The 15,328-nt window shown below is 47.7% G+C and overlaps 1 protein-coding gene across 2 annotated transcripts; it reads right to left on the reverse strand.

Annotated features, from left to right (window-relative positions):
• Positions 1-1,176: 1,176 nt before the first annotated feature.
• On the reverse strand, positions 1,177-14,929 carry tent4a (terminal nucleotidyltransferase 4A). Of its 2 annotated transcripts, none has more exons than XM_078081287.1 (13): positions 13,730-14,929; positions 10,748-10,871; positions 9,866-9,912; positions 9,654-9,774; positions 8,715-8,822; positions 7,235-7,363; positions 6,439-6,652; positions 6,173-6,299; positions 5,967-6,070; positions 5,623-5,789; positions 5,367-5,528; positions 5,172-5,225; positions 1,177-4,278 (listed from the first exon to the last, which is right to left on the reverse strand). In XM_078081287.1, the coding sequence occupies exons 1-13, from the start codon at positions 14,560-14,562 to the stop codon at positions 4,126-4,128; spliced, it is 2,343 nt and encodes a 780-aa protein (XP_077937413.1). In that variant the 5' UTR covers positions 14,563-14,929; the 3' UTR covers positions 1,177-4,125. The 2 variants fall into 2 exon arrangements, with proteins under 2 accessions (XP_077937413.1, XP_040045096.2); XM_040189162.2 differs by having other exon boundaries at positions 3,997-4,278; positions 5,052-5,225.
• Positions 14,930-15,328: the final 399 nt, after the last annotated feature.

A 15,328-nucleotide genomic window follows, 5' to 3' on the forward strand; every position in this document is an offset into this window, starting at 1 on the left:
CCAATGTCTCTTTTATGAGTGTTTATTTTAAGACAGATGTGAGAAATGTGAGCCTATCCTTCTTCCCTCTTCCATGCGCAGAACAGTAATCTTACAAAGAAACATCACAAGCCCTCGGGTATTCTGTGTAGTCATGTGGGGAAACACAAATCGATTTATGAACGTCATCTACACACAGTAATAGCTCAATAATGAAAACCTAGGATTTAAATGAGGGACCCTCTTCAAGCCGTGGCCTAAGGACCAAACCAGTAAATAAGGAAGCACCTGTCGGTTGATATTTGGAGGTAATTACCTTACTCCTAAAGCAAATTACATTTCAATAAAGAAAAGAGAATCATATCATCAATCATCAGACAGTGAAAATGGTGCTTATGCAGTTCATAAACCACTACCCTTCAACACATGTTTTTTATGTTCGTAAAGATCTGAGAGAATGATTATAAATGAATCAAGACTTTTTGAATCATTTAATTGCTTAAGTAACTTACAATGCAAAATGTCACAAATTCCTCAGTTCCATCTAAATTACGCAGATTTTTTATATTATGTATTATGTGAGAGCCAAACAAAACAGTTGGAGGTTTCAGACATTTATGTGCGACACATTTTGCAACAAAAATGAATTATTTCCTGATGTTATAATAGAAGCTTGATATTGGAAAGAATGACAGGAAATGGTAGTTTGTGTTGTGGTCCACTTGACTCTAGTCTCCCTCCAGATTGAGGATTACTGGCTGCTCATTTAAAGACACACTGCACAAAGAAAATCATACTAAACTATACTCTTAGATCAAACTAATATATTTATATTAATAACTGTGAGGCTTATCAATTGAACTTGTTATAAATTCTTTTTCTCATCTTTCTTTCATTTTCTTCACCCCCTTTTTTACATCTTGTTTTCTGCTCCAATCAGATCCACATGTTGGTGTTTATTGCATTATTTTAACTTTGTATTGTGAACAGCATTATTTTGTACTTTTGCTACTTTACATCCCTGATTATTAACTTTAGTTTTTCCGTTATTTAAATTGCACCACTTCTCTAGTATGTAGAGGTTGACTTTAATATTTGCCATAAAAGCTTTTTTTGATTACTTCAGTGTGGTCAAAATGTTTATGTTAATGAACCATCAAATCCCCATGTGATGCATCAACAAACCAAAAGACAGAGTGGCAGTTTTAAAATGTTTATTAAAAAATAAAATAGAAAAAAATATATTTACATAAAAATGTCAAAAAAAAAAGAAAACAACAACCACAAGCTGTGCAGTGGTTCCCTCTGTCACCGGTAGCTCCGTGTCCATTCAGAGGGCCACTGCTCATGAATCAGCCAGCTTAAAATCTCTCATCATGGGGGGTGGGAGGGGGGGGGGTATTACATAGCATTAATGTGTACGTGTGTACGCCAAAAATGTCAGCGTCCCCGGCCAGCTTCCTTTTACACCACATCTGGAGACGTGAAGGAGGAGAGCGAGCCACACTGAACCTCTGAGATTTCCATCCATACAGACTTCCTTTGGTACTGCATGTCAAGTCTTCTTGTCTCTGCTTTTTTTCCCCGCTGTGGAGACGCAGGCAGCCCTGACCGCCCCGACAACAACCTGCCATCAGCCATTTCATCGGTTCAGCCCGTCACTGCTGGTTGTAAATCGCTTCAAAAAAAAAAGCAGACGTGGCTGTCGGGGATGCAGCTTGAAGCGACATCGTCCTCGTGATCCAATTTATAAATCAGGCTGGGATCGCATGGAACTGAGCATTTCATGCGGCGAGCCGACCCCCTTCCTTTGGATGGGGATAAACAGGGTGGCTGGGCGCATCTACGGAAAGCTGGCGGTGTCCATGATGATTCCATTTATTCCCTCAAATCATCAAACTTAATGAGGAGTTTTGGAAACCCCTTAATTTCGCGGGTTTGACTGGGAAGGGGGGGGGGGGGGGGGGGTCAGAGTTGCCATGGTTTAGAAAAAAGAAACCGAGGGGGAAACACAAATTGGTGTAAGAGCACTGAACAGACTTTCCACCAAAGTAAAAGAATGGTCGCTGGACCCTCTTGTGAAGTGCACCTGCAAAGGGCAAGTCGCTCTCCCTCGGGTGCACTTGGCTCACGAGAGGCGTCTGATTAAAAGCCGTGGGTGGGGGGTGGGGGGGCGAGGCATCAAGTCTCGGTACTTTCTCACACACGTTTCACTAAGTCACACACTACACAGACCCAGAAGCACACCGCTGACTTTAACATCCCACCCGTAGGTCACATTCAAATACAGGGGGGGGGGGGGGGACTTCACATGAGTGGGCTCGTAAGTCAGTAAACATTACTCCAGACCCACAAGCAGGGTTTTGTCATTTCGAGGGAGGAAAAAATAAAAATAAAAACAGACAATAATTTGAATAATCCACTTGCATAGTAATAGTGTGTTCTGGGCGAGTCACGGCCCCACGTCAGCGTGACGCGTTGTGCTCGCCGGTAAACGACGTTTGCGCGCACAGACACACACACACACACTCAGAGTAAACACAAAGGAAGGCATTGCAAACAACTGGCGGAAGTACCTGGCAGTCAAATATACACAAGACTCCTAAATGGAATCAAAATATAAGTTCCCTTTCACGAGGGTCCCCGGTTCAGGAAGACCACCGCCCTCCCTCCCTCCCTCCCTCCCTCCTCCTCCTCCTCCTTCCCCCGGGGCCTTTGAGGAGAAAACCGTATGGATGAGCATCTTAGTGTTGATCTGCAGTGATTCCCAGGGGTCAGAGTTGAACTCAGCCCTGGGATCAGATTCACACAAGCGACTGAGGGACTTGAGGAACCGGTGTCTCTTTCTCCGGCCTGTCACTCAGCCAGGACAGCTGTTGTCTTCTTGGTCCCAACCCGCCGACAACACGTGACAGAGACAGCCGAGAAAAGACACGAGCGTGTACGTTTAAGGGAGCGGGCACTTTCAGGCCAAAACTCTTCGTAGTCAGGAAGCTCTTCTCTATAAAAAGAAAGAAATAAATCACCTGTAGTGGAGAGAAAGCGGGCCCAAACTGACCGGATACGACAACAAGCACAGTCCCACAGGGGACAGACGGACAGACGCACACCGGGAGGAGGCACTGCTGAGGCTCGTCCCGCTCAGGAGCGACCTCTTCTGGCTCAAAACAGGATTACATCCTTAACTCTGGCTTCTCACGATCTCCCAGGGTGCAATTTCTCTCCCTCCACTTCCCTCCGTGAAGCCTCAGACAAACTGGACACGGGAACAAAACTTCCACGAGGATTATTCTGTCCACCTACATTTTTCAGAAGACCGATGAAGACAAGTGGAAGGATATGAAGTTAAGAGCTTAGTGTCCTCTTCTGGTGCCGCTTTATCAAACGGAACGACTCGAGACGGAAAGGGAGGGAAGAGATCCGGGTCTTTGAACTGGGGTCTGACTTGACCTGACGACAGACAGGCGCGCACACACACACACGCGCGCACGCACGCACACACACACACACACACACACACACACACACGCACGCACGCACGCACGCACGCACAACGCTGCCTGGTGAAAGGTTTCGGAAACAAAATTTAAAACGCTACAAAAATAAAACAACTGTATAAAAATGCCTTCACACACACACACACACACACACACACACACACACAGACACAATTAAATAAACATTGACTTTAGCTCAAAAAAGCAAAATAAAATTATTGCACAAATGAAAAAAAAATATATATTTTGTTCTTAAGTGTATAAACTGTAAAAAAAAAAAAAAAAAAAGAAAGAAAGAAAAAGTAACACTGAACCACAGGCAGCTTGGCTGCAACGGTGGAGACGAGGTCAAGTGTACTTGGTGATGGCATCATCACCACGTCAAACAAAAAAGACAAAAAAAAGACCTGGAACAAAGGCGGGGAGAACCAAAATACTGAAGTAACATAACACTGAAACTACAAAAGTGGGAGCGAATGTCATGCGGACAGGAGACAGTAGGGCAAGACGCAGACCGAGAGGGGGGGGGGGGGCTGGAGTTCCACGTCACTGCAGCAACAGAGTGAACACGGCTGGTCTCCGGTGCTCTGTGGCCGGTCTGCCTGTCCATCCTCCCTGCAGACGGACCCGGCCCGAGAGGTCGGGGAGACTACCTGCTGAGGCTAACCGGGAGGCTGTCCCTCTTTCTGCGACGCCAAGTGTTGCGGTGATACTGCGTGTGACTGTGCCCGCGGTTAGCCAGGACGGGGTTGTTGACCAGCGGCGGGTTGTGGAAGCCCTTCACGTTGAAATTGGCTGCGTTCTGCGGCGTGTCGAGGAGAGTAGAGAGAGAGAGAGAGAGAGAAATATACAAATAAACCTCCAACTTCTTCACTGAGGAGGCCCAACAAAAACATGCAGCGTTGTCCAGCGAAGTCATGCTGGATTTCTCTGCACTCACCGCTCTAATGAACCCGCGTGCACATTGCAGGGTTACCATGATTATTGTGTGAACTAAAGAGGTTTCTGTACATTCTTAAAATCTTGTGAAATATGCACATGTGATTCCATTCGTGTGTATCCGCCAAATGTGAAGCCAGTGCTAGCTTGCAGTTAGCTTAACAGAGCTAGCCAAGCTTACTCCAAAAAACTCTGAATGTATAACGATTTGAAATATGCTAAAAGCTGTTTATATGCCAGACAATAAAAGTTTTAAACTGTTTGTTCAGGGGAGACATCCTGCCTTCAGCGTGTATGCTAATCTAAGCTGATTCAGTGGTTTCATAACTGACGTACAAAGATGAGCGGAATCAAATAAGGGGTCGAGTGAGGCAACGTAACAACGCCTTGATTAGATGTTTTGTTGTTAATTGGATGAAACTGTTGGATAGTGTCCCCGTTTCCCATAGCAACAAGTACACCCCGGATGTTGGCGCATCAGGCCACTGATCGGTCATAGACTACAGATGGCAAATTAACAGTTTGCGAATTTGAGATAGAGAGACAAATTCCACACTTGACAAACAGCAGAAGAGAAAGATACTGTGTGTGTGTGTGTGTGCAGGTGTGCGTGCGTACGCGGCTTCCGGCGCCTACCTTGTGTGTGTGGCTGGAGTGGGGGCTGGGCGGAGACTGGGGGCTGGAGGGGGCGGGGGCATGAGCATGGGCTGGGGGTGGCATGTGGAAGAAGGAAGGGAGCACGGTGTCTATACACACCTGTCTGCCAGGTATGGAGTGCATGGCAAGACCACCGGGCAGCGAGACGCGAGCCTGCAGCACCGAAGGGACAACAATTAGTATCAGACACAATTATTACCAAACCACCCTCCTTTGTGAAGCTATTGCGTGTGATGTCTTCGATATAGTTCTCTGAACTCCTAAACCCGATCTGCATCAGCCACAAACTCCTACCTGTGAGCTGGGATGCAGGAGAAGGTGGTGGCCCCCCATGCCGGGCTTGCAGGGGGCCAAGTTGAGGCCCGGCGGCAAAGCCAGGCCCAGGTGCGGGAAAGACGGGTACGGCGGCATGGCCGGAGGACGCGGGACGGGACACGGCAGCGCCGAATCAGAGTCCTGGCAAACGACACGAAAACCGCAAAACGACGTGAAGCGGCGATCGAGCGCGTACGTGTACACAATCAACGGGACCATGTGCGCGCTTGCTCACGTTGTCGGATCCAGACAGCGAGGACACGGAGGAGGCCGGCGAGTGCTGCCGGGGGCTGGAGATGGACATGGGCGAGTCCGCGCTGTGGGGCGACGCCGAGTCCCGCTGCTGCTCCTCCGCCTCCACGCAGCGCTCGGGCTGCGACGCCGGCTCCTTGGGAGAAGAGACTGCCCCAAGATAAAAAAAAAAGAATAAAAGATGAGAGACACACTTTGCTCTGTTGAATTTTCTCTGTATATGTGAACTTTTTAAATTCTTCCTTTAATAGAAACACAGTCTTGGTTTCAAGATGATCAGAGTTTAAGCACAATTAGTCATTTCCTCACTACACATTGAAGTCGTACCTCTGTTGTCTGATCGCGTCAAATCCCTGCCCCCCCACTTCTTAATGATCCATTCCCTGTAGTCGATAACTTCCTGGGTCAACCTGATTATCCTCCCCAAGGTGCTGCAGGGAGGGGGAGAGAGAGGGAGGGAGGGAGGGAGGTTAGAACCAGAACCACTCGTATTTAGTGAATCCTCGGTGCGGTTGAGCGGATGGAATTCAGACCTTTCAGAGTCTTTGTTGGGATAGGACCGTGCGAGCGGAGACACGGCATGACTCAGGACAGTGTAGGCGTAGTCGAACACCTGCTTGACATGCAGGGCGCCGTAGGAGCCCCTCCCCACATCGTTACCTACGCGGCGTAGAGAAAAAACGCAACGAGACCAGTTGAGACATTTTAGAAAGGGCGCCAGAGAAATGAGACGTCATCTCGACCATGCGATCCACACACACACACACACACACACACACACACACACACACACACACACCTGGGAGAAGTGGGTCCTCTATGCAGAGCGTGGACGGCCGGTATCCATTCGTCATGGCCTTCATGATCTCCTCTTTGGGAATGTATGCGCCTCCACTTTTGATGCGGATCCCAGTCTTCAGGTAGTTGAAATGGCGTCCGTACAGCTCAAAGAACTCAATCAGCAACACGCCCAGATTCTCACTGGGGTTTCTGGCGTCGATGCGAGGATGGAGCTGGAGGGCGGGCACGGGGAGACTGGATTAGTGTTCATTTAAAAGCACTTCTGTGCATTAGTTAAGCTTGTAGGGATGTCCATTTCTGGAGGTTGGAGGCGTAAGTGAGAAATATTTGATCTCCTCCTGAACCTCCTCCTTTTTACGAGCATCAGTCTGCACTCATTCTTAAACAGTTGGATGCATTAAAGATGCTTTGAAGTAAAATCCCTGGCTGACATTGCGTCCAAGCGGCGGTGGGAGGGGCATGATGGCAACCACAATGCCAGCTGTCAAACTCTCAAATATTTACTTAAATTGCTTTTTTTTATTCACTTTGCCGTCACGGTTTCCTGTGGACTCAAATTGTATCACAAGGCTTGTTGTTGTTGAATCAAGAAAATGCACAATAAGACTATAATTAACAGAAATAGGAAATGAGCTTATATGTAATAAATAAAATAGCTGTGGCCGATGCCAGGATTTCAAATAAAAAACAGGCTTTATGGAGACTGGCTGCATATTGGTCCTTTGGTAGGTTTCAGCACTCGGGACAGCGCCTCCCCCACCCCCACAGATTACCATCTGTGCATCTTAACGTACCTGCAGGAAGCTGATGACCATGAGGATGAGGCTGTACGAGCTGATTCCCCCGGTGAAGACTTCGTTGAGGTCCCTCTGCAGCAGAAACTGCTTCAGCACAAAGATCAGGTAAGGCAGCACGGGATACATCTGAAAGCAGAAGGAGAGCGCAGATTCAGTCAAACTGGGGATTGGGCAACAGGACGGGGGGGGAGAAGCAGATTTCAAATGAGGGACTCGGGTGCGGATTCCTGGTGAGAAGCGGAGAATCCAATAAGTGCACTAGACTACATTCAAAGTAAAAGACGTAAAATTATTCTAAATAAATATTTGATATAATTTGGCGCCACGGCTGTGAAATCAAAATGTCAATTTAATTTGCCTGATTTTTCATTCAACGGTTGGCCACTTCTTTTAGGAGCAATTACAGTTCCTTTTAGTCAATTCAATTATGTTAATAGCGTTCTGATTCAGCAATTATCAGACAATCATTAAATATTCATCATGTTTATCCACGCTGTAGACTTTGTGACAAACAATTTACTAGAATATTAGAGAGGAAACTGTTGCCAGAGGCTTTTTTCACACACATTTCTGCTGTGACTCTTGCTTATTATTTCCATACTATTTGATCCGGCTGTCTTGGTTTCTTTTGAGTAGCTATAATAAAATGCTAATGACGTTTTTTGAATAAACCAAGAAGAATCAATCTTGTTCCCTTGAAGAAAAAAAAACATTTAAAAATGAATTATTAACCAACTTTCTGGTGAATTCAGAAGAAATCGCAATGAAGACAAAATAAAAACACCTAAATGTCTATTTGGAATGTTCTCTTTCAGAGAATCAAAACCAGCACAGAACCATGAAATGTGCAGTGTCGTCGAGACCACGGCCTAGAGATGGAGCTCTGACACACGATGAACAAACCCCCCGGGTAACCTCTCAATAACTCGACCCCCCCGCCCGCATGTGAGTCGACTACACCGACTGCCACTGGCCCGATGCCGAGCTGTGACGCGCAGACCCAGAGGGCCGCGACACGACAAACAGAGCCGACGGCTCGCTGCGGATCAGCTGCTGGAACCCCCTCTGCCGCGGACGCCACTCCGGCAGAGACTGGAGCGGGCGGAGGCCGAGGGTTTATTGAGCGGAGGCCGAGGGTTCAGCGGCTGCGTGCCGACTCGGTGGATGTTGGAAATGAGACATGCCAGTTCACGATTGGAGTAAAGTGTAAATGCTTTCAACTGCCGGCTCTGCCGGAGTCGAGGAGGGAATTTCAAGTGCTGCTTTTAGACCCAGCTGTTAAAATGGGTATTATGTGACTCCTCTGTTGTTGTTTTATTTTTCTACATGGCCTTTTCCTCTCTTCCTCCATCTCTGTGTAGGACTTGTAATGAGTTTTTAGACCGAAGACTTCACAATCCCCATCTGGGTTTAAAACTAAAATGACATTGTGCATCCTGGCCGCAGTACGTCGCCGAAGCAGCTCGCTGTATCTCACCTTTACATAATCTTTAATAAAGCTTGCCGCCTTCACCCCCGTCTCCACGTTGAAACTGATGTCCACCTTCACCTCGGTCTCCTGGTCCGTCAACTTGATGATTGGCACCTGGAGGGAGAGGCGTGACATGTATTGGCAAACATTACAGTCAGGTCATCGGGCAAGGACGCGTCCACAGTGTGAGTGTGTGGGGGGAGCAGGGGGCATCCATCCCAGACTACATTTTAGACCAAAGTGCTAATTTAAAAGATGAAAGTTCAGCGTGTCGTGCTTATTATCCTGCCAGTTAAGGCGGCGGTGAGGTCGCTTGCGGTGGTTGGCCTGGTCGTGTGCTCCCCCCACAGGATGATAGTCCACGCTGCTGAGCAGTAACCAGATTACATGTGGAGTGATATGCCGTTGTAGCAGCGAGATAAATGTTTTGGCTTCTACAAATAGGGAAAGTAACAGCGAGTAGTCGGTGAACGAGAGCAGACTTCAGCAATGTCATAGTGAGCACCAACTGTGTGTATTTACAGGTGGACGGGAGAAATCCACACACAACTGGCAGTGTGTGTGTCCCCTCTCACAAACAGATGGACAACACTAATTAAGTCTCTTCCTTTCCCCCCTCGTGTTTCCATGGAGACAAAAGAGCGAGTGGGCCAAAGCTTTATACCTCCTCCTGACCAGTTGAAATGCGGGTAATAAGTGCTGCCAAATTTAGGGTTTGGCCGAGTTTGTTACAATTGCTTCCCCATTTACTGGGGCCGTTGTATTCCGCCACTTACTGTGAATAACTGAACCTTAAGCAGGACAAAAGTTAACAGTCACACTAATATGTTGGGCCAGATCGTTGCTCTCAGCGGATACGAAATATTGCATTTCTTGTGAATTCTCTTGTGGGTTCGCTGCCCACCGCTGTGGCTTTACTTCAGGACCCCCGCCGTGGTTACTCACTGTAGCCTTGTCCAGCACTTTAATGGAGAAGGGTTCGGCCACGTTGTGCTTGCGTAGAGCTTGTTCCAGCTCCTGCAGCGGGGGGCGCTCCCACTTCCCGAACACCACCAGGTCGATGTCGCTGAGGGCAGAGAAACACATTGGGGACGTTCAAATACACCAGGTATGACGTTTACGCGGAGCCGTGGTCATCGTTAATGGGAGGGACATACCTTGTTGGGAGGTACAGCCCTGTGCTGAAACTGCCAAATATTTGGACCTGGAGAAGCAATGTTGAAGAAAATGATGATTAAAATCCGCAGGGTTCAACTTTTAAACAGGACGGAGTGGGACTTTGGGGGGGTTAGGGGGCAATCAGTTGCTTCCCACGTGCACATACACTTTTGATGTTCTTATTCCCGCTGCGATAGCAATGCAGCAAGTAAGACAGCTTGAAGGCAAACTGGTGCCTGAGATGCAAAACATCAAGGAGTTTGTAATTAGATGCAAGTAATTCGACACGATCAAATGTTGCCACGTACGAAAAGACCCCAAATTAACACCAATTTTGTACAACAGCTCATGCATGGTAATCATTTTTATTTCCAGCTCAAATGTTTCAACGCTGTCAAGAACCCTCCAGAGAAAGTAACCGCTGACAGCGTGAGCGAGCTGCCAATTTAAGGACACAAAAGAAAAAAAAAATTGCTTTTTGTGGGCTGCAAGCAAAAGCAGCAGAGTGGAGTTCTTTCGCTTTCCGTCTGGTAAATACGACAAGGCTACAGAAAAAGAAAAAACAGAGGCCGAGATTAATGGGTCGAAATGAAAGAGGGAGGCTGGTACTGATCAGGGGCTGGATCCATTTCCCCGACTCTGGCTCACAGAGGAGAACGGGAGGACTGGCAGCCGGCCAATCACCACTGCGTGCGTTTTACATGATTAAGTAAAGAGGGGGGGGGGACATTGCATCAACACTACTTCGCCACACTCCTATTTCAGCACTTGCATAGCGAGTGCACTTCAAGATCTAAACGAGCAGATTGATGAAAGCACACCGACTAATGAAAGCAGCAAGTGGGAAGGGGGGGGGGGGGGGGGATGTGTGTGTCTCTTACATCAGCAGTGGGCCACAGCTCCTTGATGATGGTCTCTATCCGGTTCACCACCTCCTTCCTCATGGCCGCTTCCTCTGGTCGAGGGGACATGAAGTTGTAGAGGTCCATCACCTCCTCGTGGAGCCTGAACAGGGGGAGCGGGGGGGAGCCAGAGGTAATGGTTACTCTCCCCGCAGTAACGGACACGTTTCACATGGAGCCGTACATGATGTGGAATCTCTCTTTCCATTTGGAGTTTCACATTTCTTATTGAGAAGTTGTACACAATTGAGAATCATACGAAGATATCTTCATACACATCGTCCAGATGAACCTCAATGTTGCCTCTTATAACTGTGCAGGTTAACCCCCGTCATTTCAGAGCAGCGCCGTGGTTTGCTCCTGGCTTCCGACCCGGTTAGACACGATGCTCAGCAACACACTGGGTCGGACCCGGTGCCGTGCAACTCTTGGTTTAGTCTCTTTCTCAGCGGCACCACATGCAAACGGGAGGAGCCGGGGACCGAACTGCCGACCGCCTGATTAAAAGGACCACCCGCTCTACCGCCCGAGTTCCGTCCAAGTATGTAGTAGTGTATCAGTCAAGTGAATTACTGAATGTTAGTAACTAAGAAGTTAAATGGGGAGTACAGGAATACAAAATGACTGGGTATAATTACAGTTTTAAAAAGCTTCAAACTACATTTTAAAAAAAGCAGTGACAGAACAAACAGGCTGGTTTTTTTAGGCTCACATCTGATTATAGTACAAGCTTTTTTCTCTAACAGAAGCTTAATACTACACTTGGCCCTATTCATAACAGAAGCCGTAACCACAGCGCGCAACATAACCACCAGGCCAGAAATAAGACCAAACAAGAGTGGCCATGGTGAAGAAAGAAGGCGCGGGAAGTCTTTATAGAAGTATCAGTGTCCCTGATCAGGAGACAACCAGGTAGAACATGGATATAAAACCCTCAGAGCCGACGTGGCCCCTGGTGTTTTACTTTAGCAATGAGAGGGCCCCATCGGCGAGAGTATGCCTCAAGTCTCAGGCTTCATAGTTAGTGCCCGTAGGTTTTTGTGTTCGGCAACAGAGGGGTGCATGTAAACATTTCTGACCGGTCAAATGCCTGACAACAGTGGAACTCTGTTCGAGCCTTTCTAGGAATGCATAGCATGATGTCAGTGTAAAACACCCAACAGGGAGACTGTCACAATCAATTACAAGGGCCCTGGAGGGAACGCAGCGCTCGATCTTTGGTAACAACTCTGCCAGCAAACCAGGGCGTTTACATGCCAACCGACCACCGCTGACGGAGGGCTTGGCCTAGTGTAGGGTCAAAGGTCACTTCAACGAGTGTAGGACCCAGTGTCAAAGTAATCAATGGTGTTTAAAAAAAAAAAAAAAAGAAAGTTGCAGTTCATGAGCAGGGTTTTATGTCAAATAAAACCTACTAAAATTTTATAAATATTTTTTTTAAAGCCCACCTAGGCAATTATTTGCATTTTTATTGAAGGGCAACTCCCTCAGTGTGTGGGACTTCACACAGGGCCCCCGAGGGCCAACTACAGCGAGATGTAACCGTGCACAAGACAAAACTTGCACATGTTGCACAAACACAAATTCCCAAAGAAAAAAAACCTTCTCCATCCACTGCTTACAGGACATAGCATTAGTTAAGAATATAGACTTTCAGTTGTCTTGGAATGTTAGTTGTGACGCGAAGCATTGAGCTCGTGGAAGTGCTTTCATGACAAACACCGAGTCCTTGTACAGAAAATTCCCAGATGGGTGCAACCAGCCATCACAAATATAACAAGGTCATGCAACACATCTGGGAGTTCAATGGTCGATCCTCACGGATAAAAGGCCTCTGGCAGAGCAGAATACCCATTATTATAAAATTAAATTAAATTAAAATAACAACATATTCAGTTACACGTTTATACCGCTTATAAAAGGTGTCATCCGTTTGCACACCTTATATAATCATTAAGAACATCACACAAACTAGAAATACACAACAGTCTGTACTCAGTGTTCACATACACACAAGTAAATTTGAGCAATAACACAATTTAAAAAAAGACTGCTCAACGTAACGTTAATAGACACCTTACTTCACTTTAATAAAGTGTTAGTAAATACTATGACAACTGCGTTACAGAAAGATACAATTGCAATGCTCCTCTTTACTCTGGCTGTGATTCTTATGATCAAGTAACGTTAACTAGGAATAGTAACGTTAATCAAGGTGGTTTTTAGCTAACTAAGACCTATCCAGGTTGTATCATTATTTCAGAAAACGTATTTTCCTCCTCTTTAATTAGACTAACTCTCATTTCCTTGACTAAATATTGATTTTATTTCATAAATAGCTAACGTTAAGTTAGTTTCAATGTGGAGACCAACGGAGAGAACCGTTAGCTGAGTAAGCTAGGCTAATCAGTCAGGCTAACAGCAACGAGCGGACTACCATATCCGGTCAAAACCTTCTAAATAAACCCACCGATTGATAAAAACACCACTATCTCGATGCTGCGATTATCTACAACGTTAATCACTTAACACGCAACGCGTATATTTTAATCGTCCTCATCACTAGTTTGTTGCAAATACGTATATAACGTTGTGTTTTTTTAACGGCACAGTTCAAACCAAATCAAAGCACTTCCGGTCTCTTTACGCAACTGTCTAACGGCAGCTTCCGTCGCCATCCAGCGGCCGGCCTAGCCCCAGATTCCGGGTGTACGCGAACGCAGACACGGCGCTAACTGCGTGGGCAGGCGAACGGCGACATTAACGTTACGTACCAATCACACTCGATGCTATACATCTCGTTATAACGCAATACAACGTTGACTTAATCGAGCGAGAAAAGGAAGAAGAAGAAGAAGAAAAAAAATTGTCACCAACGGCTTCCGACAATTCAAAAAAAAGAAAAACCGGTGCCCGACCCCTTGTAATCCCCCAGAAGCGGCGGCGACCGCGTCCACTCACCCGACGACCCCGGGGTTGTACTTCCTCGTCTTCCACGGCGTCCAGGTGCTCGCGCAGTTGCCGTTAGTGCAGTTCGAAAGCAAGTAATTCATCCCATAAGTGCTCGCTTTGTTGTCGCTTTTCCTGCGGCCCGGGTGGTGGTTGTGTGTGTGGCTCGCAGGTAAAGGGGGCTGCGCCTGGTGGCTTTTCACCCAGAGCTGCTGGAGATTGAACGCGGGGGGCTCCTGCAGGGGACGTTGGTGGTGGTGGTGGTGTTGGTGCTGCTGGTGGTGGGAAAGGTTGACCTTATTGTCCACGCAGTCCCTCGCGTTCAGCTGCGGATTGGCACCCCCGGCGTTTATATTAACGTTCCCCGGTGCGTCCGCCGCAGTAGTCCTCTCAAGCGAGCAGCCGGACGGGGGGCTGTCGGTCCGGGACTCCCGCGAGGAGGACGAGGACACGGATCCCGTCTTCCGGGGGAGGCTTCCCCCCTCGGCCGGCGCCGCTGCGTGCGTCGCGGCGAAAGAGTTGTGTACATTCCCGTTGGACAGCGCTATCCCGAGCGAGGAGATCGCGGTGACGACGCCGCGATGGCCGCCGCCGCCGCCGTTGCTGCTGCTCAGAGCGGCGGTAACGTTGCCGTTGCCGGCGCTCTTGCCCGATGCCACCGCGGTCGCCACATTTTTCAAAACGTCCAACGCCGCGTAACTCACGCACTGGCTGATGTTCTGGTTGTGGAGCTGGTGCTGAGCGGAGAGCGTCCGTACTCCCTGAGAGGTCTCCCAGACGTGCATCCATAAGGCGTTCGCAGGTCCTTTCTGTTCGGGCTGAATCCAAGCTACCCTCGGATCCATTCAACTTCTTTTTCTCCGGTAACCCCGACCCAAGCACCCGCCCCCCCCCTCCCTCCCTCCCCTTCACAAGTATCCGACGACCACTAACCAGCCCGCGGTGAGCCTGCGCCGCCGCCCGGAGACTTTAAACGTCGCTGGTGTGTCCGGGGCTAACGAAGGAGAAGTATTTAGACATTACACAGAATCAGGACCATTGATAAGCTCTCCCCGTTACACCGCTAGCTGTGGGCAAAAAAAAAATTGCTTGCCGTTTCCTACGGGAATTCAATATGGCGTATTCTCTTCAAAGCAACGCGCATGCGCACTACGAGGGATTTCTTAAACATGACTGCGCCCCCCTGCACGCCCACACGCCCGTCCATCCGGCCGCTTCATGAATTGCACGGAATAAATGGATATCTTTTTTTTTTTTTTTTAGATCCATTTTTAATTGAACATAAGGCAACAAAGTCCACCGAAAATAACCGTCAATAATAAATCAGTGTCCGGTGGTCCTGTGGCTCGTGCTGCAGGGCCTGGGAACCTTTTTTGTAAAGCCCACTCTATCCAAGTGGAAGAGGGGAGGGGTGTGTGGGTTCACAGGGCATCCACCATCAAATGACACATGGCAGATTAATTTGTATTTATAGATTTGGCATATATTTATATTTAAATTAAAACGATATATAACACAAATATGACCATTCAAAGAGGTGGATCTAGGGCCAATGAAGGAAAAGGCACGCACGAGATGCTCCGACAGAAAAATACCCCCACTCCACATATG

This window comes from Gasterosteus aculeatus, chromosome 10 (assembly GCF_964276395.1).
Source record: "Gasterosteus aculeatus chromosome 10, fGasAcu3.hap1.1, whole genome shotgun sequence".
Taxonomy (NCBI): Eukaryota; Metazoa; Chordata; class Actinopteri; order Perciformes; family Gasterosteidae; genus Gasterosteus; species Gasterosteus aculeatus.

Excerpts from the sequence above, each read along its gene's own strand:
- tent4a (XM_040189162.2), bottom strand. The coding sequence starts at position 14,562 with ATGGATCCGAGGGTAGCTTGGATTCAGCCCGAACAGAAAGGACCTGCG. Across the intron at positions 6,300-6,438 it reads AGAGGACCCACTTCTCCCAG|GTAACGATGTGGGGAGGGGC; the intron begins GTGTGTGTGTGT and ends TACGCCGCGTAG. Across the intron at positions 5,790-5,966 it reads GACGCGATCAGACAACAGAG|TCTCTTCTCCCAAGGAGCCG; the intron begins GTACGACTTCAA and ends ATCTTGGGGCAG.